This window comes from Sceloporus occidentalis, unplaced genomic scaffold, assembly GCF_023333645.1.
Source record: "Sceloporus occidentalis isolate IW3139 unplaced genomic scaffold, rSceOcc1.0.p SCAF_13, whole genome shotgun sequence".
Taxonomy (NCBI): domain Eukaryota; kingdom Metazoa; phylum Chordata; class Lepidosauria; order Squamata; family Phrynosomatidae; genus Sceloporus; species Sceloporus occidentalis.
Window position 1 is genome coordinate 2,561,777 of NW_028316993.1, and position 27,791 is coordinate 2,589,567.

The 27,791-nt window shown below is 43.9% G+C and overlaps 1 protein-coding gene across 2 annotated transcripts in view; it reads right to left on the bottom strand.

Moving 5' to 3' along the window:
- The window catches only part of MEIS3 (Meis homeobox 3), a 43,693-nt gene that overhangs the window by 10,477 nt on the left and 5,425 nt on the right, over positions 1 to 27,791 (bottom strand). The window contains exons 2-7 of one of the 2 annotated variants that reach the window (XM_089478380.1): positions 25,641 to 25,858; positions 16,432 to 16,579; positions 13,128 to 13,178; positions 10,632 to 10,682; positions 7,443 to 7,592; positions 3,749 to 3,860 (exon numbers count right to left, since the gene is read on the bottom strand). In XM_089478380.1, coding sequence (XP_089334506.1) covers positions 3,749 to 3,860; positions 7,443 to 7,592; positions 10,632 to 10,682; positions 13,128 to 13,178; positions 16,432 to 16,579; positions 25,641 to 25,858 — 730 coding nt within the window. The remainder of the gene's footprint in view (positions 1 to 3,748; positions 3,861 to 7,442; positions 7,593 to 10,631; positions 10,683 to 13,127; positions 13,179 to 16,431; positions 16,580 to 25,640; positions 25,859 to 27,791) is intronic. The other variant, XM_089478381.1, reaches the window with a different exon arrangement.

A 27,791-nucleotide genomic window follows, 5' to 3' on the forward strand; every position in this document is an offset into this window, starting at 1 on the left:
ATCCACTTGGTTAAAACTGATTCAGGGATGGATGGATGGAGATATATATATATATATATATATATATATATATATATATATATATTTTCTGTCATCCATTAATGTTTAAAACTCAACTCACCTGTTAGTGAAAGGTTACAGTAATAAGACCAATGGGCATCTCTACCTCCCTCCCTCTCTCTCTCTCTCTCTATCTGGAACTTCAAAATAATGCACAAGCAATACCTTTTTTCATAGGTGGCTGCGGGAGTGACACTTTACTTTCTGATGGTTCTGTTAACACAAGCTGTATTTCATGCACAAAATTGTGTAAAATATTGTGTACAAACGTACCCTCGGGCTATGTGCATATGGAACATAAATGAATTTTGTGTTTAGACATGCGCCACATCCCATCTCCAAGATATCTCATTATATACATATATGCAAATACAGGTATTTTAGAATCCAAAAAAATCCGAAATCCAGAACAATTCTGGGCCCGAACATTTGGGATAAGGAAGACTCCCCATTCTGCATTCTCCACTATCTCAGAAAACAGGGCACCTAGCTTTACCTGCCTTGTTGTCGTGTGCCTTCCAGTTGTTTCTGACTTATGGTGAATCTATGGAGACTTGAGCCTACAAAAGCTCATGCTACCAACTTCTCTCTTTCAGCTAGTCTCAAAGGTGCTAGAAGATCCCTTTGCGGACTAATTTTCCAGACTAACCCACCTACGTCTATGAATTCTAAGAAACATTAAGACAGTGGTTGCTGTTAAATCCGTCCAGGAATAATAAAGGCTGCCTGCAATTTACTTGTGTGAAAGGGCATCACTTGGTGGCGCAAGGGGTGCAAACCACACTCGGTGACCACTCAGATAGGGGTGTCACCCAGTGCGCTGGTGGGAAGGGGTATCTGCTCTATTGACTAGGTGAGAAAACTTCTCTCCCCCTTTACTGCCCAGCCAGCAGCTCCGCAAGATCTGGTAAAGCTATTGAAGTGTGTTTATGTGTGTGTGTGTTACAAAATGGCCCACACTGAGTGTCAAATATACCAGGCACACCACTCCCTGTGCGCACTTACTTGGGCATAAGCTACACTGAACACATGGAGGGCACTTCTAAGTGCACATTGTGCTTGTCAGTGCCATCCTATTTAAGGATGTTTGAATGATAATGGCTGTGTTTAAGGGGATTTCAATGACAATGGGTGGAAAAAGCAATCTGTCCTCCCCCTGCAAGTACCGGAAAGCAGACAAAATTAATAAGAACCTGCTCAACAATGTGGAGCACCCCTCCTCATCTTAAAACTAGTTCTGGGGGCCCTGCGCTTTCCTCACCATCACTGCCTTCGCCCCCATCGCGAGATGCAAACAAGGCACCCCTTACATGAGGAAAAGCAATGACTTATCATTGGGCAAAACGAATGACTTATTAAGCTCCTGATGGGCATATCCATGTGCCCATGCGCGCACACACAAAATGTTCTGTCCTATATTCCACTTTGCAAAAAGTCTTCTACCCCTCCATCTCCTGTTCAGGCAGGCCCTGACCCCTTGACCCTCGAGGAACTTTGCCATTCAGCTCAGAGGGAGAAGAGAATAGAGAGGAGGGGAGGACAGACCCTTAGGCCTGGCTTTTTTCTTTGGCTGCCATAATTAACGGGCCCCCAGAGGTCACATACTCATGGCAAAGTGGAACTCGGTCCCAGCCTTTGTTGTTGTTATATATATTTATATCCTTCCTTTTCCCCAAAACTGGGATTCAAGGCAGCTTGTAAGACCGCCATACCTTTTTGTTGCTCACTTGCTGCCATTGCACATTTTTGCACATTTTTACCTGAAAGATCACCTCTCCAGGAATCACCAGGTCCTCCAATGTAATTCTGTGGTCAATATCTGCCTGAAGTTGACCATAAGACCCATGCTGGAGGACCTACAAATGCCTAGAGAGGTGTTTTCTCTAGGAACATCTAAGTTCTCCAGCACAGCTCTATGGTCAGCTTCTGGCAGAGTTGCGCTGGAGGACCTAGAGATTCCTAGAGAGAACATATTGATCAAAACCACAGATAATCAAATCTTCAAAAGTCAAAACCACCAATGTGGAGGGTGAACTTTGTTTGATATAAAATTGATTTAACTGCTTGTCTGGAAAGGAACCTAGAGCTACCAAGCCAGAATCTGCCCAGCACTGTGTTGTTCCATAAGATATTAGACTCCATTCAGGGTGAAGACCCTCTGCCTCTCCATTCTGCATTCCCCACTATCTCAAAAAACAGGGCACTTAGCCTTGTTGTTGATGGGAGCCTTCCAGTTGCTTCCGACGTATGGTGACCCTACGGAGACTTGAGCCTACGAAAGCTCATGCTCCTAGTTTCTTTCTTCCGGTGAGTCTCAAAGGCGCTCCAAGATTCCTTTGCAGAGTGATTTTCCAGACTAACACACCTATGTCTTTGAATTCTAAGAAACATTAAGACAGTTTTGACTCCTTCAGGAGGGCTATGGAGGGCATCTCTCCTGGCCAGCATTGAGCTGCTGGGAGTCTAATTTTTTGGAGAAAGGTGGGATATCAATAAAGTGTTTCATTCCTTGCTTGGTCATTTTGGGATACCCAAAGCAACAAATGCATCACTTCTGGTGCCTTCTTGCTTCTAAGAGTTCCTTCTTCTATAAGATCTCCCTACACTGTCCCTCCTCTAGAACAAAGACAGCAGCAATTCCAGATTTTCCAAGATAAATCAACATTTTCCCCTACTCCGCACTCTGTTCCTGCACTACTGGAGACTTAATTTCTGCAATGTCTGACAAGCCTAGGGAGATTCTATGGGGCATCTTGGAGCTCAGCAACAGTGACCCTCAACATGACCCCCAGCTTTCAGAGCCGCTAGCTCCCTACCCCTCCCTCCATCTTCCGCTGGCCTTTTCTCTTCCTTTCTTCCGTTGGATGCCCCCATTCTCAGGGTATTTACTCAACAGATGGCGAGTGCTGGAATGCAGAGGCCCTCCATGTCTGTGTGTGCAAATGTACACACACACTATAATTAGCATAACCCCAATCCCCAGCTTTTCGACAACACATGCACGCAGATGTTACGGGCATCTACACACCCAGGCCGCGCATGCGCGGAGACCCCGAGCACCCAGATGGGGAGACATAAATTCATCTTTCCTTCTGGGTTTGGAGACGCAGAGGAAATGGGAGATGCAACCCTCAGAAGTCAAGGCCTCATTTGCTTGCAAACACAGACTATGGGAAATGGGGTGGTGCAGTTCTTTTTGAGATCTTCTGACCAGGAAAGCCCTAGAGTTCTTGTGGTGCTATGGGAGAGTTCCACAGATACCATGGATTGCCAAAAAGACAATAAAATAGGTCCAAGAGCAAATCAAGCCTGAACAGGGTGTGAACTGTACCAAGCTTTGGTGACCCTGGCTCATCTTAAAGTCATGTAGGTTTGTGCACTTGCATGTGTAACCCTTTGAACACGGAAGGTGGCATTAATAATAGAAACATAAAGTTAGACAGGACCACAAAGACAATCTATTCCAACCTCCTGCCATGCATGAACATGCAACTAAATCACTTTGTTTAAAGACCTCCAAAGAAGGAATCATAGGAGCCATCAGCTACTACTACTGCATCTTTCTTTCTTTCTTTCTTTCTTTCTTTCTTTCTTTCTTTCTCTCTTTTTTCATGCTACTCTATAAAGTGCTGTGTCATGTTATAGCAGCCAACAAGTGCTCCACTTCCAAAGCCACTCCACCACTTACCTTGTTCACTGGAGTTATCTCCGCTTTGCGACGCAATTCCACCACTGGAGGGTCCCGGCGTTCCCGAATGCGTAGATCCTGTTTCGTCATGGTCCCGGATCCAGGAATTGTTCTACATGCCAAGAGAGTCCAGACAAGAAGGCGACTAGATTAGTTTATCTCCAACTCTGGAATAGTGGTAGCCGGTGGCTTCCATGTCAGTGGGACAGTGACTCCATATCAGGTGCTAACTTAACATTTTCAAGATGCTATCCAGGTTCCTAAAACTAATTTGGGGATAGGGTTTAACACCTTTTAAAAGTTTGCGCTAAAACCCAGGTTGCCCATTGGTTTGCCTGGGATGGAACTTCAGCTCTACAGAAGCTTCACCTATTGAATTCCTGCCTGTCAGGTGGCTGTTGATGGCTCAGGAACCCTAGCAAGAGCTGTGGAAGCCATCTGTCCCTCTGCGCTCCTGCAAATCCTTTAAGGAGGGGGCCTGGGGTTAGCAGGGATTTCCACAACGCCTCTGTTGGGACTGTAATTATTTTGACCCGCTCCCCTGCCCTTGGCCCAACTCAACAAGAGTTCAAAGGCCCAGCTACTGAAGGGGCTCAGGTTGCACCCCGTGCCCCCCTTCCTGCCCTGCCCTGCCCATGCCCTGCCTGATTAACCTGGCAGCGTTGATCACAGGCACCCCACAAGCGGGAGGCCTCGGGGTTCACGGGGTTAAGGAGCTGAGGATTTCCAAAGAGAACCCAACACTTGTAACCCACCCTAAACAAGCAGGGGAGGGGGTCTCTTGCAAGCTCTCCAAGTCAACACTCCCCCTTAATGAGGAGCAGACCTCAACAGCGGCAGCAATGGCTCTTCCAGACCAAGCCTTGGAAGAATCTAGCCCAGGGTTGGAAAATCCAGTTTGCAGATCCAAAGGAGCTAGACAAGGTGCAATGACCTGAGACAGGGAAGGGAGAGAGACCCCCTCCAAAAAATCTACGCAGATTAAGAATATTAGGATCAAGAATATTAGGTTTAAAAACGACTGGTCCTAACCATTGATGTGTTATGTTTTATTATGTTCATATTATTGTTGTTAGGTTTAAAAAGGGCCAGTCCTAACTACAGAGGTTCTATACCCCTCTGTTGATCCCAAAATCGGTGGATGCCCAACTCCCATTAAATAAAAATGGAACAGTACAATGGTGTTCCTTATATAAAATGTTAATAATCAAGCTTTTCTTTTTTTAATTTGTATGTTTTAAAAATATTTTCCAAAGCGTGGATGCTTGAATCTGTAGATAAAAAATCCGTGGATATGGAGGGCTGACTGTACGTGTTACGTTTTTTTCTTGAATGTCCCACATTTTGTGGTGCATTGTCCTCCTTTGCAGTTAGGACATCTGGTCACACTATTATTAGGCCTTGAGCCTGGAAGCATTTTAACTACAACACCCAGTATCCTCTAGTCAGCATCATCTGTGGAGATTCTGGGATTTGCAGTCCTCCAAAAAGAAACCTTTCCAGTTTCTGAGTGACAGGCACTAACCTAGCATCAGCATCGTTTGGAGGTTTTGGTTGTTGTGGCCTCCATTGGAGGCAGAAAGGGGCTGCGTCTCACCGTCCTTTTCTCCCCGTCTGTCGAGCCCCTAACTGAAAGAAAGAAGTTGGCAGCATGAGCTTTGGTAGACTTAAGTCTACTTCCTCAGATGCACCAGATACATCTGAGAAAGTAGACTTAAGTCTACAAAAGCTCATGCTGCCAATTTCTTTCTTTTGGTTCATCTCAAAGGTGCTACAAGATCTCTCTGCATACTGATTCTATAGACTCACACAGCTATATCTTTGTATTGTTTAAAATATTTGCTCCAGGTCTTTTCATCAGTTACAGACTTGTTTCGGCTGGTTCTTGTGCCTGAGACCCTTCTTTTTTTTAGTTGTTGGGGGCAGAGAGGAAGACCACTGCCCCTGTGCCCTACACACAGCATGCCACGTCTGTCTTTGGCGTTGGCACACCGGGTGGTTGTCCTGGGTTTGGCTCGGGAAAAGGAATCCCCCTTTGCACAGGAGAGTCTTAGATGTGCAATCCTGGCCTTGTGGGGATTAGCCACCTTCCCTGCTGTCTTTTTCTCTCCTTCCACCAACAACACCCCCACCCCAAAAACCCCTCCATTCTGCAGAGGAGATCCCAGCCCCAATAGCCTGGAGGCACATTAAAAATGCAGGAAAGTTGCTATAGGCAAATGAAGGAGTCGACTGCATTAGCGGCGCTTGGGAAAAAATGAGAAAGTTGTGCGGTTGGGGGGAGGTTGTGCGGGGAGATCAGGGGCAGTACAAGAGGCGACCAAGTCTCCTTCATTACCAGCAAACTGTCAGGGATGATTATTTTCCAAGTGCCTGACCCTTTTCTTTCTCTCATGAATGTTGCAAAGAGAGAAGCACTGTGGATTTTTCTATTTTATTTTATTTTAAAGGAGGAGGGAGTAATAAAGTGATTGTAGCAAACCGGCGTGGGGTACAAGAGGATGGAAAACAGGGAAGGAAGGGACTAGATTTAGTCCTACAATCAGTCATCCATTACTTTCTCCTTAAAGTGAGGCTACGGCGAGTTGAAAGAAATTTCAGTTCCTCTGGTGTCTATCTTTTGTGTTGTTGTTGGTGGTGTGTGTCTTCAAGTCATGTCCGACTTATGGCGGCCCTAAGGTGGTGAACCTATCATTGGGATTTCTTGGCCAGATTTGTTCCAAGGAGGTTTGTCATTGCCTTCCCTTGAGGCTGAGAGAGTGTGACTGGCCCAAGGTCTCAAGTGGTGAATCAAACCTTAGTCTCCAGCAAGCAAGCATTTGCATATGCTAATTCACATGTACCAATTTAAAAATAATCATCATTTTCAAAGAATTACTGTAACAATGCTGGTGACCTGGCCCCCTGATTTTAGCAGCAAAACGTGAGACCTAGGGATGACCCCTTGTGATGTCACAGGGGGGCTGGCCCAAGTGATGTAACAGTGTGATGTAATAGGGGGAATCCTCATGTGATGTCACTAAGCGTGATACCTCCAGGGTCAGCCAAAGCTGAACAGAGTATGCCATACAAATTAAAAACGTCAAGTCTAACAAATGAAGAAACTATACACACACATATGCATTTCTGAAAGCAGTATTCTTGCCCTAAGATTTCTGCTGCTGAGCTGATGACCAGAAGATCCAGCCTCTAAGAGCTAGGAGCCCTAGACTAGGACTCCGGGAGACCAGGGTTCAAATCCTCCCTTGGTCATGGAAGTAGAATTCAAAGATGTAACCGTATAGCCTGTATAATCAGTCTGTAGAGAAATCTTGTAGCACCTTTGAGACTAACTAAAGAAAGAAGTTGCAACATGAGCTTTCATAGACTTAGGTCTAAATGCTTCCTCATATGCATTTGGTCATGGAAACCATAGGTGACCTTGGGCAAAGCACACTTTCTCAGCCTCAGATAAAGGCAAGGGCAAACCCCTCTGCAAACAAATTCTGCCAAGAAAACAATGTGATAGGTTTGCCTTAGGGCTGCCCTAAGTCAGAAATGACTTGAAGGCACACAACAGCAGCAGCAATGTATTTTATGCACTGCAGCTCCCAGTAGCCATGTTGGCTGAAGGATTCTGGGATATATCTTTAATCGAAGCAGGCAAACAGTTCCACTGAAGCCACCCAAACGCCATGCGTCCCCAATAGCCTACCTGATCAGAGAGGCTGGCGCAAGACCCACCGAAATCTTCCAGGTCGGACTTGGAGCCCCCGTCTCTGTCATCGATAACCAGGTCGATAGGCATCTTCCCCTTGAGGCAGGTGATGTAACGGTGGCAGAAGTTGTCGCAGAGGTCATGTACCTATTGTCAGTGCACAACAAGAGGGACACAAGTTAAAACAATAGCAACACAGCATCTCAGGACTGAAGAGCTTAGCAAGAGTAGAGTTGCTGACCATGAAAGTTTCCTCTTGTTCATTTGCTCTTGTTGCCCGCTGCAGGAGTATAAATCTGGAATCCTATATACTCAATACGATAAATAAGGTCTATAATACTAAAATTAAAAACAGTTGGAGACAAATACTATACAGTCGTCCCTTCTATTTTCCAGACTTGGAGTGCACAGTCTCGCTTTTCGCGATGGCAAGGCGGGGAGGGATTAAAATGGCATGCGTGCCCATGGCTTCTTATAACCAATGGGCTTTGAATATATGCTAATTTCCATTTTCGCAGGGGGGGTCTGGAACTACCATCCCAGAATCCCATAGCCTTGAATCATGACAGTTAAAGGGGCATCAAACTGAATTATTTCTGCAGTGCGGATGCAGCCAGGGTCTGACCTAGTTTGGAACCGCTGTAAATGGAGGCACGGTAAAGATGGAAGCAACTTACTGGGTTCTTCCCGGGTGGATGAATGGGGCAATCCTTCCCTCTCACTCTCCCCATTGCCTTTTCATCTCCCCAGAAGACCTTCCCTCTGAACTAAGAGGGCACTCCCGCCTGCTCTTGTCCTCTTTTGAACTCAATCCTCTTTTCATCCTTACCCAGGATAAAGGATTAAACCCCAGCTTCTAGACTCCGCTGCTTCCCAGCAGGGGCCCACTGTGTGAATCAAAGGGTTAATTATCACATTAACAAGGGATTTATCAGGTTACAAACACAGAGTTTTATTGTATGGGTAATGAGCTCATTACTCCGGCAAAGGAAAGACGCTGCTCTAGCCCAGCGGAAGCCAGGGACTTGGCCTGGGTCAAACTGGCACCTTCATTTAGGGGATTTAGTGGGGGGAAACCTTCTCCCTACCTCTCACTCTCTTTCAAGGCCCACCAAAGCTTGGGAAAGTTACTTTTGGGAGAAGAACTCCCAGAATCACTTGGCCAACATGGCCACTGGGGATTGCGAGAGTAGGGTCACGCAAAAGGAACTTTTCCAAGCTCGGCTGGGCTATCCCATTCTCATACCTTTCAATGTTGATGATCAAACCAGTAACATATGGGGACAAGCAACATCAGAGTGTGACCAAGATGGCAAACGTTATTAATGAGGGAAAACAAATAAATTAGGCAAGTCTGCAACAGGTTGCTTTTGCCTGAGCTTACTGGGAAGGGGAAGATTCTACCCCTCGTCTCCTGCATCTGTTGAGGGCAAACTACTCTTGCCCTTTGAACTCAAGTTTGCAGCAACTGCAATAAGCTGAGGACAATGGGGCTAAGTGGAAGGAGGAGAGGAAAGCAGTTGAAAAGTGGGTGACAGAGGGCTAATCAGGAAGGCCACTACCAAAATTTGGACAGTTGCAGGTATGGAATATCCCTTGGATGTTTGTAAAAAAGAGGTTGAATGGCCTTCACGGATGCTTTACTTGTGATGCTAGTTCATTGGAGTAGAGGACTCTAGCATCCAAATCCTGTCGGTAACAAATGCAAGCAAAAGTTGTGGTACACATGTGGAGAGACCTTTTTGGACAACCCAGACTGGACATATCCAAGCTGATGGCAATGGGAGCATAGTTCCAGATGTGGATCCGTTGCACATGCACAGTAATGTCTCTAAGGTCATGCATCAATGCATATTGTGCATTGCACATTCTTTGTGCATTGTGCAATGCATTGACAGACATGTGCATTCACTGTTTCTGATACTCTGCTCTGCTCTGATCGCCAGCATAGGAACTGCATAATGCTAGCAAAGCACAACTCTATGGTCAGATATTGACTCTACACTGAGACCATGGAATACCGCAGCCTCCCAATGCTCTATTTCTCTTATTTTATGAGTCTATGAATTCTGGTAAAGAGTACAGAACGCCATGGAGAATGAAGCTCCGAGTCTCTTTTTAAAATGTCTCCTCTCCACTTGCACCCATATGAGGAGATACGTCGAAATTGGAGCCAGCTGTTCCTGTCCTATTGAGAAAGGGAAATTATTTGCAATGTCTTTTCCCCCCCTTTTTTCTTTTTGGCTGGAGGATAGTCTGGGTCTTGTTTTGTTTTGAATTCCATCATTTGAAATTGTTGGGTTTTCCCCTAGGATGCGGCTCTGGTTTTTCTCTTTTCTTTTCCAAGGACCACCTCAGGCTTTCGAGCCGCGCGAAGATTGCAGTTTTTGTCAAAGCGCTGGGGAAAAAATGCGTGGGATAAAGCATTATTCTGCCCAGAAAACTGCGGACAGAGAATCTGAGATTTCCTTTTGGAAAAGATAAAATTAAAAGAATAGAACAAAACGCAAGTTTCTGTCCCTCATGTTTCCAAAGAGAGGCTTGAAAGTCATGGGGGTGATGCTTAAAGCCAGCAAGAGAGTGAATCTGTTCTGGGTTTAAGTCCAAACTTTAAAAGCACTATCCCTTTGCAAACATCTCCTGATTTGTAAACCAATTGTTGATATATTTTTACAAATATTCTTTCCATCCCTAGTCCAGATTCAATCCCAAAGTGGATCCACTGCTTTCCAAATCTGGGGAGCCACCAGCCTCTTGAGACTGTATAAGATTTTTGGGTCCGAAACCAGAGAAGATATTGGTAAAACAGTTAAGGATGCTTGAATAATTCATGTAGAAATAGGCAACCTATGCAAAAATGGTACACTTTACATAATTTATACAGGTGGGAAAAACCCAGCTTCTCCTGGTACAGAATTTTAAAACTGTCATAGCACTCTGAACACATAGCACTACATCTTTAAAATTCTTCACAAACCTAATTTTGGCCTAAAGCTCAGTTTCAAACAGCTGTTGCCAGAAACAGCAGCTCTTTCCATGGAGGATGTCTCTAATAAAGCAGGAACCACCTTCTGCCTATTCTGTAACATTTCTAATCCCTTAAAAAAGAAGGGAAGGCGGTTAGTGGAGATGGATGGAAAGGTAGAGGACTAGGATAAAACTACATTTCCAAGCCAACATCTGTACCTTTTCTAACTCCAGAAGGTGGAACCTCAGGACTTGGATGGCCTGGATCATCTGAAATTGTAAAGAAGAAGAAAAATGTTTAATGTCATCATGAATTTAGAAAGAGTACCATTTTCCTTTTTTCATAAGCCTCCTTGGAGACATATTCTCCATTTATTTCACAGGTAAAAATTGGCACATCCCTGGCCAAGTAACATCAGAGTGTAATCAGGATGGCAAAAGTTACCAATGAGGAGAGATTTTGGTTGGGGTGCAGTAGGCTGGAGAATAACTCCATGCACCCCATCCAAAAAGAGTCATACGCATCAGTAAACCACATTTATATATATGTTATGCCTCTATGTCACCCGATGTGTGTGATACACTACACCTTCTTATGATTCCTGGCAACCTGGAAGCATTCAGCACCTGAAGCTTTCCAAACACTGGTACCCTCCAGATGTGTTGGGCTACAAGTCTCACTGTCCCAGACAGAGCTTAAAGAACCTATTTTGGGGACCATAATTCCCCAAAATCATCATCATGATCATCATCATGCTCATGCTCATCATCATCATCATCATCATCATCATCATCTCCTGGCCAGGAGATTGTAGCAGTTGTGATCCAAAAGGGATGAGGGCTTTGTGAGAGCCTTTGTGGTTGAAGAGTGGTGTATAAATACTCTAATAAATAAAATAAATATGTGATGGCTATCTGTCAATGGGGATGCTTTGATTTAGATTTCCTGCATGGCAGGGAGTTGGACTGGATGGCCCTTGCATTCTCTTCTAACTCTATGCTGCTATGATTCTATGAGAGGATGCAACCTCTGATCATAATTGTTCCCAGCATGGTTTCTGGGAGCTCTCCTTGCCAGATAGATCTGCCACCATTTTGTCCTGGCCAGTTGGGGAAAGTGGCAGAGCTATCAGATAATTCATGAGGACTTTTGAAGGGACGTCTTGACAGTAAGAGCAGTTTGACAATGGAACCAATTGTCTAGAAGATGTTCTCTGGACATCTTCAAAAGGAGGACAGCTACCTGCTGGGGAAGCTTTAGCTGGAGATCCTGTAAAAGCCACATTTCATGATCAACAAGTCTCCTTCCAGTTCTATGATTATAGATCCAATGACACACCTACTAACGTTTAACAAATTGTATTTTGTATTTTAACATATTATACCTTACCTCAAGCTTTGAAGAGAGGTGGGAAAGAAATAAAATTATTATTATTATTATTATTATTATTATTATTATTTATCATTATCATTATGAACAAATTAAAACCAGGTGCATGTGGTTGAGCAAGATTGAAAGGTGTGGTCAAAAGTGGGGAGGCCAGGCAACAAGAGGGTTAAAGTTATGAATGAGGAAGAAGGCACAAAGTTACTATTCTAAGCAGAAGAACCTTAGGATTTCTGTTCTGAAAAAAGGAAGGGAAGCTGAGTTAATCCAGCGCAAACTCTCTTTGCACTTCGAACTCAGTTTGCAGCAAAGAAAGTAATCTGGGGACAAAGGGGGAAAGTGGGAGGAGGAGAGAAAAACCGGGACATTTTAAAAGCAGCTGAAAAGGCAGGAAAGCAGAGGCTTAACTGGGACCATCCCTGCCAAACTTGGACACAGTTAGAGGGTATTGCAAAGACATCACTGGCAGAACAACACGGCCAAGAGGGTTTTGCAGGTTCAGACTGGATCTGATATTTGAAAAAGGCCAGTTTCAAATATGTGGTGGCCATTCTCCAGATATCTCCATTATCATCTGACCCATTAGAATTTGGTCTTAGGGGAAAAGTCTGCTCAACAGCCCAACAAAATAAGGTTGCTGTTTTCATCCCTTTCTTGCTGAGATAGGGATGCTCACTCTGAGCACCATGCCTATGGTGGGTTAAAATGGTATTCTGAGATTTGCAGGGATGGGTATCACACAGCTTTCGCTCCCACCGGCTGCCAGTATACCCCAAAAACCTGATTCGACTTATCCATGGGTCAATGCAAGTACTGTATGTTAACTCTTATCTAAAAGAAGGAACCATCCCCTGGTGAAAAGCAAAAGTTTAATCTGTCTTGGAAGCACTGGCCCCCTCTGCTCTCTCATCCATCCAGCCTTAAGAGTAAGCACAAAGAGTTTTGTAAGTTCTTTGACATTGTTTTGCTTTGCTTCATCCTTTAGATCCTTTTCTATACGCCCCTAGGTTTTACCCTTGACTTATCCATGGGCCTTTGCAAAATCCATAATTCTGGCCCCAAATCTTGTCCTCAATTTGTAGTGGAGTATATATGGTACGTTGGGAAAAGTGAGGCAAATGAGGTATTTTGTGCACACAGATAGGAACGGGGGAGAAAGTTACAAAAAAGAGACAGAAAGACCTCCCCAGTCCCTTATGAAACAGAAAAGGATGTCAGATCCACAAGGAACGAGGTTCAGGTGTTCTGTTTTGTGTTTCCAGTTTATTGGCAGCTGAAACTTGTTTTCAAAAAACAAAAAGATAGGAAAGTAAAGGCGGCATCCTTACCAAGTTATCCAGCTCAGGATTGGAAGAAAATAAAGGCTTTTCTGTCCTAACCTAAAAATAGACATTTTGGGAGTGGGGAGGGAGGAACAGAAGAAAACAGAAGGAGCGTTAGTAGGGGGGACAAAAACATGACAGAGGGAAGTATAAGATGCGCATCGTTGAAAAATCTGTTTCTCTCATTTCCCAGAAACTGTAAAGTTAAGAACAAAAAATGCGACTCTCTCGTTCCCCGGAGAGTTCCAGCTGGCAGGAGAATGTATATTTCACTTTAAAGGGTTTGCATCCTCCCTGTCTCTCCCTCCAGTAGCCCCCTGCGCTTTTCGAATTCCTCCACATTTCTCCTCCCGCCTCCCAAGGCCAGTTTTCCACCATATGTCTCCTCTTGTACGGAAATCCCGGTGCTAAATCATTGCAGCGTACTGAACAGACCCAGTCAGGTCCCCAACATCAATCCCTTCATTCTTGAGGCTACGATAAGAGCATCCCCAATTCTAAGAATTCAACTTTTTGGGTAGATGGATAGGTCCTTTGGACTTGGCTGAAGGTGGAGGAGTAGAGCCCATTTTTGGCCAAAGCTTGGAAAAGTTGATTTTTAAGGGGGGAATCAACAGGGGAAGGAAAGTTTTTATTCATTTTGCTTACTCACAGAGGAAAGGCAAATGACATTTCCCATCCATTACCATTACTGTTAAATATGAAGACGCATACAAGCACAGCATCTGCTCAGAAGGGCCCTCGGTGTCATCAGCAAAGCTTACTTCTATCCTCCAACATTTCACACATGAAAACTGGGACATGTGTAGCCAGGGAACATCAGAGTGTGGTCAAGAGGACAAAAATTACAATGAGAAAGAACAGACAAGCAAAGGAGAAGCTGCAGCCGTTTGCTTTTGCCTGAGTCTAAAGGGAAGGGCAAGGTTCTGCTCCTTCCACTCCTCTTCTCCCTCCTGAGTTAGCCAAGTGAGAACCACTTTTGCACCTTGAACGATGTTTACAGCAACTGAAGTAAGCTGAGGGCAAAGTGGGAGTAGAAGAGAGAAACCGGGACATTTTAACAGGAGCTGAGGAAGTGGGATGGCAGAGGATTAAATGCGACTGTCACTGCCAAATCGGAACAGTTGGATGGCATGCTTACACCCCGTTCCAAACTGAATTTGGCAACACTTGGTATCACGTGGCACAAAGATAGCAGGATATATCCAGTGCCACTACTCCAACCTGAATTGCTGAGAGAGGAACTTTATCTCCCCCATTCCATACGATTAACGTATCACATATTTTAATACTTGGTGCTTGGTCTTCCTGCTTGAGCGACTTGATGGGCTAAGCCGTAAATGTTGCTCTGTTTGATCATCCCGAGAAGCGTTTAGCATTTAATAACTCCAGACATTATTTCTTCAAGACTTCGGAGTTTATATACAGGTATGAAGATCGAGGCACTCAGTGGCTGAATGTTTTTCAGCAGAGAGAGAGAGAGAGTAAGGTGCTTCAATACATTCATAGCCATTCGATCTGCAGAAAGTACTGAATCCGCTTTGGAAAAGTTCCTTTTTGGTTTGTTGGGATACAACAGCTTCCTAAAATCCCTGACTCCAAGTCATCAGAGATGTGATAAATTTATCACACAGGCAAATATACACTATAGACTATAGGCCAACCTTCTACAAGCCCATCCCTTCCTGAGGTGCTCACTGTAGCCCCTATCATCCCCAACCAGCATGTGCATAAATGATGGAAGTTGTAGTGCAAGAGGCCAGGAGGCACCAAGATCAGGAGAATGCTGTTGGAAGCAGAAAAACAGACGCTTTTAGGGAACGTTTGGAAGCAGAAAAACATCTGGGGTCATCCCTATTTAGAACATCATCCTAGTCCTCTTCTTTCATTGCTTCACTGCCCTGTCCTCTGAAACAAGATATGTCAGTAAATTGACCATAACAATTTCAGTTTTATTTTATTTTACTATTTCATTTTAAAAAGTGATGGGCCTTTGGATGTTCTGGCTCTTAAAAGAGTTGAGATCATTTTGTTTAAATACAAGGTGCTTTAATACAAGTGATTCTTAAGCTTCTGTCCTCCAAAGTCCAGAATCCCTGACCACTACCAATGCTGAATGGCCCTTCTGGGAAATGAAGTCCAACAATAGCTGAGGATCCATTTTATGGAGCCATTGATTTAATAGAATCCTTGCATTGATAACCGATCTGACTGCAATGTTTTCCCCCCTAGTAAGTCCAGTAAGTATGAAACATTTAGCAATATTTACTGCCTGGATACAGAGGGGTGGAAGAAAAAATAATGTACTAAGACATCAACTAAAAGGCAGGAAAGGGAACACTTTTAAACATGTCTTTTCAAAAATAGGATCTACATTAAGTTCAGTGGCACGGGACATACAGTGGAGCATATGGTCAAAGTCCAAGAAGTACCAGAGCGCCAAGGAGTCAATGACTCTTCCATTTTTTCAGCTGCAAATGTGCAACTAGATGGATAACATGCACATCCAGCCACTGATTCGCTGTGAGAGAGCAACCCAACCCAATCATTTGCAAAGACAGGGTTATTGTGGAAAGTGGTACTAAATATCTCCTTCTGCAATGATCTCAGAAAGTGCATACACTGACATAATGGGTGGTGAGGCCAACAAAGGTCACCAAGAAAATTCTGACCATGATGTTACATCCTATGCTCACACCTGCACAGCACCCTGTTGCTAAAAGGGTACCATTTGGAGATATGTGGACTAAGGAGGTGAGGACCAAGAATGGTTGTGGAGACTGGGCCGTTCTCCCCCATGAAATCCAGAGGACCAGATAATGTCAAGGTATCATAGGCTCCTGCCTCAAGTCTTCAGACTCATCCCTGACATCATTCAGTCTATGATGCTAGGAAAAAAATCATGGGGGTATATCTCTTGATATAGACCTCTAGAGCAAATTATTGTAGGCATATCTCCTTGCAACAAGGGGAAATGTTTATCCATTACTCTGATATTCTGAAAGGATCAAAGTCTTTATCAAGAGACCAAACAGCCACTGTTCTTCACCTCTGGCGAGTCAAAAATTGCCTCCAGGCGACCAGTCCAGGATACTTAGCGGAAATGGACTCTTTTATTAACTTATTTGTAAAGGTCACCCGTGAGTTAAACAAGTATGAGCAGGTCAGGTAGCCTAGGAAATATACAGTCGAGTGACTTAGAAGATTTATTTGCAAGGCTAGCTTAACCTCTTGTTCCAGACTACCACCAAGCATTCTTCCACTGCTGAGCCCCCCAGCTTATCCCCAGCTCCGTTCTCCCAAAACTGACCTGTTTGGCAAAGACGGCAATGTCTTCATTGAAGGAATCCGACGAACAGACGTCTCCTCCTGGATAAGAGCCAGACGTATCCCGGGGAGAGCAAGTTGCCAGCTCACATTTTTCAAAGACCAGGGCCAGCAATGGGAACAAGGGGTGCCTGCGAAGAAGAGGAGAGGCTTAGAGTCTGGCACAGAGGCAAGCATACCAAGCCAACATTGCAGCTTGAGTTGAGAAACCAGGGCAGCTAGGTGCAAGGTGCCTGTGATTTTTGCATCTCTCAAACTGTAGTAACATCAACATCAACTGATGAGGAAGGATAGCTGGTTGGGGATCTCCATGGGCCATTCAATAGGGAAGGGGAAATTACAGGCGTAATGAGGACGCCTCAATTCCTAGTGTTTAAACCCAAGAATCAAAGAAGCACGAGGACACACAGAAAAGGACACATTTGAGACAATTTGGTGGCCACTCATTTTAATTGCACATCCCTACTATCCTTGCAACTTAAATCTTGCGCGCATATATATATATATATATATATATATATATTGATCATCTTAAAATGAGTCAAAGTATCTAAAATTATATCCCAGCTCTAATGGCTCAAAGTTCTTTACTGATCATCTTCTCTGTTTACTTTGTCGAACTTCTTGTTGTTTGGGTGCACCTACACCGTCGAAATGTTCAGTCTGACACCATTTTAAGTGCTGTAGCTCCATCCTATGGAATCCTGGGAGTTGTAGTTTGACAAGGTCTTTAGCCTCCTCTGCCAAAGCATGCCGGTGCCTCACGAAACTACAGATCCCAGGATCCTGTTGGAAGGAGCTATGGCATTTAAGGTTTTAAAAAGCTAAAAATTTGAAATTTGAATTTTAAGCAATTCTGAGGCTTCTCCTTTCACCCCACTCCCACCGTCACTTAAAACATTTTTAAATTTAAACATGCCAAAAAGTAAGCGTGGTTTGAAGAGCATTGGTGTCACTTTCCTTTCAGGTGTCAGTGCACCTCCCGCACTCCCATAGTGACACCACTGAACAGGAGACATCCCTGGGAGGCCCAAATCCGTATGCGCTACATAAAACCATTCCTCCTAGGATCAGGATGGAGACCCACCTCCACCCTCTTCTGTGATGGATGTCTCTGTAACTTCCAAGATCCAACCAGCGAAGGTCCTCCCCCGTCCTCCCCCTTCTCTTTCCACTAACCCACCCCCAGATTTGGATGGATAGCTAGAAAGACAGAGTGTTCCCAGCCATACACTATACAAGTTCACGCACCATATGTTACACAAATATTTCTAGCAGAGGCCCAGCACGGTGCAACTGTTAAGTGAGCGTCTCCACCGGACTTTTTAAGATCCCCTATGTAAAACAAAACAAAACCAAAAGAGGAGGAAAAAGGAATCGGGGAAGGCAAAATCCTGCAAAAAAGAAATCCCATGCCCCCCCTCTCCTTTGAAAGAGAAAAATTGCAAATTAAAACCATGGCCAGCTGTAACCAGGGATTTGGGGAGGGAGGGTGTTTGTTGCAAAGGGGGAAGAATGCAGTCTGAGTACTTTTAATGTCGACAAGGGTGGGAAAACACAGATTTGCTTTAAGAATGCTGGAATGTTTCAAATTGTAAGATGCAAGTCGACGGCAAAAGGAAGGGAAACCCGTCATATTCCCTTTTTTTGGGATGTTTCCTCCAGTAACGTTTTTTGAAACCAGTGTCCGAATCTGACAGGCTGTACTACTAGGGATAGAAGGCAACATGTTTTTTATATTTCCTAACTTGCGTTTCGGCTGGTTTCTGCCCACCTTTGAATTAGGATTTATGGGGTGGCACAGTCCGAACCTGAAAGCTTAGCCTTAGATGGGTTCAAGACGAGAGCCCTACTCCGCCTGATCATTTCATTCTAGGAAATCAGGGTCAGCTGTTTTCTAAAGTTCATATCCTTTAGTGGCCTTTTTTATTTTTTGGGAAATATATATTTTCTTTACAGTTGAAAAGAGAACTTTATATAATTATTCCGCGCGGCAAATATTTAACCGTTCGTTGAAAAGCTCAATCGCGCAGAAAAGGGACATTCTCAGTCGTCCAAGGAATAATCAAGTCGAAAAGCTGAAGGGGGTGGGTGAAGAAATCCAGAGCATTTCCTTTCAATGAGCAAATGGATTTTGGGGGGGTTCCTAAAGTGGGCAATTCCTCTCTCCTGGCCACCTTTTTGCTCTTAATGACAGAGCTGTCAAATGACTTGGGGTGAAGGAGTGAAAAGACACAGCCCCGCTTGACTGGCCCATAAATCTTTCCGCGGGGTCAAAGAAGCTAGCTTTGGAAACTTTTGGCGGAGGAGAAGAAACCAAAAAACTTTGCAGAGAAAGGGTGAGTGAGATGAAGGGAGAGGGCCTCCTTGGTGGCTGCTCCCAGGCTTTGCAACTCCTTCCCAAGGGAAGCCAATGGGGCCCCGTCTTTGCTCTCTTTTTCATGTTCGTTCCATGCCATCCGGCTTTTACGAACACATTGAGATGGGCTTCCATTGCTGTGTGGCGCTGTTTTCAAGGTTTGTCTGCCATCTTTTAATTGAACATTAATGTTTTTCATGTTTGATGCGTTTAACTTTGTTTATTTTTCAAGTAACTTGGGTACTTTTACTTGGGTGGAAACTTTTGTATTGTTCCCATCTCGATCGTTTCGAATACATTGTTCGCTCCCTGGAGTCTCATCGTTGAGAGAAAAGTGGGATATAAATAAATGACTTTTATTGAAACTTTTGTATAGTTTCCCTTGTATTGCTCCAAATATATTGTGAGTCTCAATGTTGATCTCAATGTTTAGAGAAAGTTGGATAGAAATGAATAACTTTTATTGAACCTTTTGTATAGTTTCCATCTATATGGTTTAAAATACATTGTTAGCTGACTCAGTGTTGAAAGGTGGGAAATGAATGAATAAATAAATAGAGGACATGGGCCCCATCCACTAAATGATAAATCCAGTCCAGCTAAAACCAATGGACCATGCATAGAACTGGGCACATTGCAATGCAAGCTTGTATTTTTGAGTATTCGCCTTCAAAAAACAACCGAGGTTTATCTCTCCCTTTCATGAGCAAATGCATATGTTGTAAAGTTGTACCCAGTTGTGGAGGTGTCACCGGCTGTGTCTTTTGTCAGAGGAGGCACTTGATGGCAAAAAGGCATGTTTAGTTCTGTATGATTGGAGAAGAAAGCATGCGGAAGAAAAGATTGATAGGGAATGTGACAACCATAAATATCTGAAGGGATGTCACCTTACAAGACGGAGCGGGCTTGTCTTCTGCTGCTCCGGAGGCTAGGATGCAAACCAACGGATTCAGAAAAGAGAATCCACCTCGACATTAGGAAGAACATGATGATGGTAAGAGCTGTTTGACGGTGGAATAGAGAACCTCAGAAGGCAATGGACTCTAAACAAAGGGGCGTTTTGGATGTGAATTTCTGCATGGCGGAAGGATTAGACTAAGCGACTATAAGGTCCTTTCCAACTCTATGCCGTTTATCACACAAGATCAGGAGTTTATCCCATGAATATCCTGGAAAAACTGCATAATTACACAAAATGATTTCACACGACGTCGCACAAAACTCACCATTAAAGTGGTCACAAAGAAGCATTAATGCGCCTCTTTTTACTTTTGGGACCTCAGCGACAATGCATTTCCGATATCACTTTATCTGCGTGATTGCGTGTGATAATCATTCACGCAATAATTCGTCATTTTCGCTTTATTTGCGGGATACTTTAAATGCGTTTTAATCTCTCTTTAATGTTGAAACTCCTAGGATACGTGGAGCGGCGACAAGCCGAGTCCTACCTTATTACTCATAAGAGACTCTATGGACTAGCTATGTTTATTCAGGACAACTTTGTGGCTAAACAAGAGACCCGTGCAGTGCTTAAACCTGGCAAAGAAGAGTGACGAGCAAACCTAAAAGACTGCTTGGACCATCATCCACATTGCTAAGAGATGTCAAAGAGACCATTCATGACCAAAAGATCCCCCTTTACATTATTACAGGGAAATATAACTAAGGAAGCCTGCATTTCAAGAGTCCAAAGAGGCAATACTCCAATCCAATTTTCTTCTAGAGGTGCCCCTTTTTTTCTGGTTCATCGCAGTACTTTGTTTCCTTACCCTTACTATGTTTTATTGTTGCTTTGGATTGTTGCTAGCCACCGTCTATAGAAATAAGCAAGAAAATGGGGTTTTATATATTTATTTTGCATTTTCTGTCTTCGCACAAGCGTGGAGGAAACCCACCAGAAATGTGGTGCAGCCTTAAGCCGTCATTTACGAAGCCTCATTTACAAAGCGTTAACCACACAGAAACATCCGCTCCTCCACGGATTGATTTAAACTAGTCTTTATGTGGCGGCCACAATATTGGCTGTACCAATTTCTTGCCACCTGAACCTAGCCCTCATTTCTACATCCTACCAACTCTAGTCACCCCTTGAGATTTGGGGCTGGTGGCATGGTTCGAATGTTGGACAAGGAGTATGGAAGACCAGGGTTCGGATTCCCATTAGTCCAAAGAAACCCAACTGGGTGATTATGGCCAAGTCACACTCTCTCAGCCTAAGAGGAAGGGAATGACAAACCCTCCTCTGAACAAATTGTGCCAAAGAAGTCCAGAGACAGGGCGGCCTTAGGGTCACCATAAGTCAGAAAGGCTTTGAACAGTACTCAGAATTTACTACTGCAAGATGTAGTGGCAGTTTTTAGATAAGGAGAGGCCACTTGAACACCTGCTAGCTACAACCATGAAACAGAACATCCACGTGCAAGAGAAGTCTATCCTTAAATACTGAGAACGTGGAACAGAGATGGATTGTTGCATTCACACCTGATCAATGGAGCACCAGAAGCAGGACTTCTTGGGCAACAACTCCCAGAATCCCCATCTGCCAACATTGTTAGAAGCACAAATCATCACTAAAAACAAGCCACCGGATGAAGTGTGCTCAAACAAATCCAGCTGTTCTCACAGTGGACCGGCCATATAAGATTCAGACTATACTTGTGCCATGCAGTTCTATCAGATTCAGACCTCTTTAATTGCTAAAGTTCCATTCCACAGAATCCTGGGAGTTGTAGTTTGCTCAGCCTTCTCTCTAGTGCTCTGATTCTAAGCACCTCATCAAAACTACAAATCCCATGTTTCGGTAGGCTGGAGCCATGGTAGCCGAAGTGGTCCAAAACTGAATGGTCCAAAACACGTTGCAGAAATAATCCCAGTTTGAGATAACTTTTATTCACCTGGCGCCATGTTTTTGTAGGAACTGTAGCTTTGTGAGACACATCACCTTCACTGCCAGAGAGTTGTGGTGCCACAATAGACTACAAATCCCACTGAGCCAGGGCAGTGAAAGTGATCTCAAACTGGATTATTTCTTTTTGGACCTGAGACAACTTGTATGGCAGAAGTATGTCTTCAGTGGTCCAAGGAACTCCGAGGTCTTTTGAGCACTGTTAATGGAAAGAGAATTCGAATCCTAGCTCAGCCATGCAAAGACATTGGGCGACCAGTCACACTCTCTCAGCCTCAGAGGATGGCAAAGGCAAATCCCCTCTGAAGAAACCAAGAACACCCCACGATAGGGTCTCCTTAGGGCCGCCATAAATTGGCAACAACTTGAAGGCACACACAGCTCTAAACTCTCAGGGAAGTGCAGCTGGGTGTGTGAGACATCCCAAAGCTTCCACTGAGCTCACAAAAGCATCCTTGCATTCTCTCACAAACACATCTGTCAACGCTGAGATGATCGAATGACCAAGTGGTACAGCTGCCTCCTGCCACCCCTTTGCACCAAATGGTGTGCTGTGAAAGAGAGCAACAAAGCAATTTGCAAAGACCTGGGCATGCAACCACTAAACTATACAACCCTTCCCTTGCAAAATGTGTGTGAGGATTAATCTTTGGGCCAACAGACAACATTCCTCACAGTCCCGCCTTCCAAGGATTTTATTACAATGCCAACCCAGCCTGGTGCCCAGCTAAAACATTAATCCAGTCCCTTGTTTCCAGCCTGATGAATGCATTTGGGGATTTTTATCATTTGAGGCCTGTCTTTGTTATTCTATACCTTCAGGGTATTTCTAACTTATGGCAACCCTAAGGGGTTTTCTTGGCAAGTCTCTTCTTTTGCCATTGCCATCCTCTGCGGCTGAGAGAGGATGTGGCCCAGTGGGTTTCCATGGCTGGAGTTCAAACCCTGGTCTTTCAGGGTCCCAAGCCAATGCTCAAAGCACTACACCACACTGACTCTCCTTTCTCGATGTACTCCTTTCTACCAAGGTATACTGCCTCTAAAACTGGAGGTTCTCCTGGGAGTTTACCGCACCAGGGCTAATTTTGGCATGAAAGAGAGATTAAAGCACTTTTAAGCATCCCACAAATGAAGTGAAAATGGTGAGCAACTGCGCGAAAGATTATCACATGCAATTGCGCACATAAAGCGATATCGGAAATGCATTGTCGCTGAAAGTACGTCAATGCTTCTTTGTGACCACTTTAATGGCAGGTTTTGTGCGACATCGCGTGAAATTGTTTTGCGTAATTGCACGATTTTCCCGGGACGTTCACGGGATAAACTCCCATGTGATAAACCCCTTGGCTACCTTGCAAGGCTTGTTGGCGTGTGCCTTGCAGTGCTTTCCCAGGTATGGTGACCCAAATACCCTAAAGGCATCCGATCCCACCTGGTTTTTGAAAACTAAGCAGGGCCAGCCCCGGTTAGGACTTGGAGGGGAAACTGCCCATGGATGCCAGGTGCTGCAGGCTATGTTTCAGATTGGCAAAACCACCTCTAAGGATTCCTTGCCTAAGAAAACCCTATGAAATTAATACTTTAATTTGAAGGCACGTTCACACACATACACACAAGGAGAATCTATCATGGCTTTTATTTCTTCAGAGGGGGTTTGCCACTGCCTTCCTCTGAGCCAGGATTCAAAGCCTGGCATCCCCCGGCATCCATCCATTTGTCTTCTTATATTTCAGCTCAGAATTAAGACACTACAACATCCTTTTTCTTTTCATGTCCCAAAAGAAACAGATTGCTGGGCCACTGCTTCTACTAACAGAGGACAACTAAGCCTGTTCCATGAAGCATCAAACTCCTCTCTTTCCCCCTCATTCTGCCACCATGCATTGATACCCCCATTTTATGAAACCATTCCCTGAATTTGCCACTATCCAAAAGGAAAGAGGTTTACATCTGGTCCTTTGTGAGTGGACACTGAAACGTATTTTCCTCTTAGGTCTTTTTACTCCTTCGCTCCTCAATTCCTTGCCTTTAGTTTGAGCATCAAAGTTATGGGTCCCTTTTTCTTCTTCTTCTATTATTATTATTATTATTATTATTATTATTATTATTTTATGTGATGGTGATTATGATGATTATGTGGATATTTTAATATGTTGTGAGCCGCTCTAGTTACAGAAAAGCAGGATAAAAATAAAAGTTTTATTTTTATTATTATTTATTTATGATTGTTGTTATTTTATCATCATCATCATCACCATCATCATCACTGGTTCATGATGCATTATTATTATTATTTTATAATCATCATCTTTGTTTCATGATGAGTTGTTATTATTATTATTATTATTATTATTTATCATCATTATCTTTGGGCATCAAAGATAATTATTATTATTATTATTATTTTATAATCATTATCGTATTTGGTTCATGATAGGTTGTTGTTATTATTATTATTGTTTATCATCATCAGCTTTGGTTCCTGATATTATTATTATCATTATTATTATTATTTTATAACCTTTGGTTCATGATGAGTTGTTGTTGTTATTTATCATCATCATCATCTTTGGTTCAAGGAGAGAGAAAAGGATTTGTAAGTTTGAGGCCCAAACTAAAGGCAAGGAATTGTAGGGAGAAGGAGTAGAAAGACCAAAGAAGGAAAATAAATACATTTCAGAGTCCACTCACAAAGGACCAGATGTAAACCTATTATTATTATTATTATTATTATTATTATTTCTTGCCCACCTCTCCCCATGGATGTTAAAAGATATCTCTTTTAACACTGCAACTGCAAGAAACTAGTGCTCTGGAATTCAAAATCTGTCATTTTCAGCCCAAATATTCACCATTCCCTAATTCTTGCCTTCTTCTGAAAGCTGACCCTAAAAGCATACAAAAGGCCTTTGAAAACGAGGTGTGCACAGTCTCTAGGGTTTCAGAAATGCAAAAGCCAGGATAAGTTTGGATCCAGGTTTCTTTAAAGAGCCCAGGGGCAAAGAGATCTTTTGAATCCATGAGATCCACCCTTAGAAATAAATCAAGGCAGGAAAAAGCATAGGTGTTTGTATGAAGCCAAACAAGGAATGGAGGTAGATTTGCAAGGATCTGAAGGGAAAAGTCCTAAGAAACAAACTCTGGAGAGATCCGGCACAAATCCAAAGGGATCTTTAAGATCAAGGATGCTATAATAAAGCAAGGCAGCTCTGGATGATCCATTAAAACCCAGAGAGAATAGAAAGATCCAATGGAACCCAGACAGAACAGATGGATCCATTAGAACCCAAAGGAGGAGGAGGATGAGCAGCCTCCTAAAAAGGACCCCAAAGCCCTCTTTCCTTCCTCTCAAAAATTCCCCACCTTGGGGCCAACGTGGAGCAGGTCTTCTCAGAGGTAAATCCCCTTGGGATCCACAGATCTTCCTCCCAGGTAAGGAGAGAGGAGCTGGATCGGGTCCCTCACTGCAGAAATCATCCAGTCTGATACCACTTTACCTGCCCTGGCTCCATGAAGTGGTGTCAAACTAGATTATTTCTGCAGTGCGGATGCCACAAAGGAGGACAAGGCCCTGTGCAATGTAGGACACTCCAGAAAAATGACCAAATACAAGTGAGAGGAAAAACAAAACACAGAGACATAAATACATGCTCCTTAGGGATGCTCAGACATGTAGTGATTGGCTTCATGATGCTTAGTGAGGCTCCAAATGGAAACATGAATTCATGCTCCTTAGTGATGCTCAGAAATATAGGGAAACCTTCATGATTCTTAGTGAAGGAAGGCAGGTCCAGGAAAAGAAGTCCAGGAAATGGAGGACAGGTCCTGGAAAAGGAGGGCAGGTCCAGGGAAGGGAGGATAGGTCCAGGGAAGGCAGGACACCCCTGGCCACCCTGTCACTCTCCAGTCCAAAACTGAGACTTACCCATAGATTTCATCTTTTTCTCTCTTCAGGGCATCATTGGTACCCAGCCCGGGAGGCATGCCAGGCCTGTGGGTGCTGACCCCTGCGGAGCCATAGGGAGAGGCCTGGCTGAGAGGGTGGGGTCCCAGGGCCCGGCTTCCTGGGTGGGGGTCTCCGAAGCCCCCGGCCCCCGGCAGAGAGACCCCCTCCATCCCGGCGTAATGGACCAACTCATCGTACTGCAGGCCCAGCGGGGCAGAGACCGGCACCAAAGGAGAAAGGAGAAGACACACTTTAGACACTGCACTTCCAAATATACTGTACCCCCAGCAGACCTTCCTTCCCAAAAGGGCAGAGAGGGAGGAGACCCTGCCAAAAAGAAATGGGACTATAATAGGATTTAGGCTGCCTCTGCACTGCAAAATTAATCCAGTTTGGCATCACTTTAACTGGCTCTGTGCTATGGAATAATTGGAGTTGTTGTTGGTTGCCGCACACCAGAGCAAAGCTGTATTGTAGACGTAGGCCCAAAACACACTGCAGAAATAATCCAGTTTGAGACTGCTTTAACTGCCCTAGTTCAGTGCTAGGGAATCTTGGGAAATTTTATTGTGGCCCCAGAGTTCCCTGACAGAGAAGGTTAAGTGTCTCACAGGACCACAATTCCCCGAGTGCCCTAGTATTGAGCCAAGGTGGTTAAAGTGGTCTCAAACTGGGTTATTTCTACAGTGTGTGTTGGATCATAGGCCTCATCTGCACTGCAGAAGTAAGGCAGTTTGATACCGCTTTAACTGCCATGGCTCAATGCTATGGGATTTTGGGTTTTGTAGTTTGTTGTGGCACTAGAGCTCTCTGACAGAGAAGGCTAAACCACTCACAAAACTAAACACCCCAGGATTCCATAGCCTTGAGCCATGGCAGTTAAAGTGGGGTCAAACCAGATTATTTCTGCAGTGAGGATGCAGACTGAGTCCCAAGTAGGGCATGTGCCCTCCCCAGACTGGCCTTGCCAATGTTCCTACTTCCAAATTTCCACTACAAAGATATTGCCCCCAAAAGACATATCTTATCCTTGTTCAGGTCAGACCCCAAGAATGGACATCCAAGGAGGGAGAAAGGAGGGTTTTGTTCCCCCGAAATAAAAAGTCTGTCCCCCCAGGAGAGGTTTCCCTTCAGTCCCCAAATATTGAGCCTTGCAGCAACTCCACAAACTTCTGCTGAGAATTTAGAAAACAGAAATTAGGGATACAAAGAAAAGAGAGAAGACACAAAAGAGGGAACTGAGCAAATAGGAAAGAGTTCCAAAAAGAGGAATGATTTTCAGCATCTCACTTTTTGCAATGCTAGACATTTGGATAATATGGGAAGATCTCCTCCAAAGATGGTGGGACTTTGTTTCTGACTTAGGGCGACCCTAAAGCAAACCTGAGTTTTCTTGGCAAGATTTGTTCAAAATTAGCCTTTGCCTTCCTCTGAGGCTGAGAGAGTGTCACCCAAAGGGTTTCCATGGCTGAGCGGGGATTCAAACCCTGATCTTCAGAGCTACATCCCAGCTGAGCCCCCTTCCCAAAAGATCAAAGATCCAGGTCTCCCTCAGGAACTAAAAGGATAATATTCTTTTTTATGCGTCCAACAATTCTTGGAATGCTTCGTCGGTTATTAGGCCCTTTTGCCTGACTGATAACACACACGATTAACTGCATTAGGCGATAGATTTGTGAGAGATTTGGGCATTTTGCTTGGCCAATAAAGGTACGGCTGCTTTGTGGATTTGGGATGTTATTGTCCTTTGCATTAGAAGATGTTGATGATGGTGATGGCATTTCACTGTATTCTCTGCTTTTACTAGTTTGCATTATGAAGATGTTTCTCTGCTACTATTTTGCATTAGATGACGATCTTAATGGTATTTCACTGTATGCCCTGCTTCTACAATTTTGCATTAGATGATGATGATATTTCAATGTATACTTCTATTATTTTGCATTAGATGATGATGATATTTCAATGTATACGTCTATCATTTTGCATTAGAGGACGGTGATATTTCACTGTATTCTTTACTTCTACACTTTTGCATTAGATGGTTTTGATATTTCACTGTATTCTCTGTTTGTACTATTTTGCATTAGATGATGATGATATTTCATTGTATACGTCTAATATTTTGCA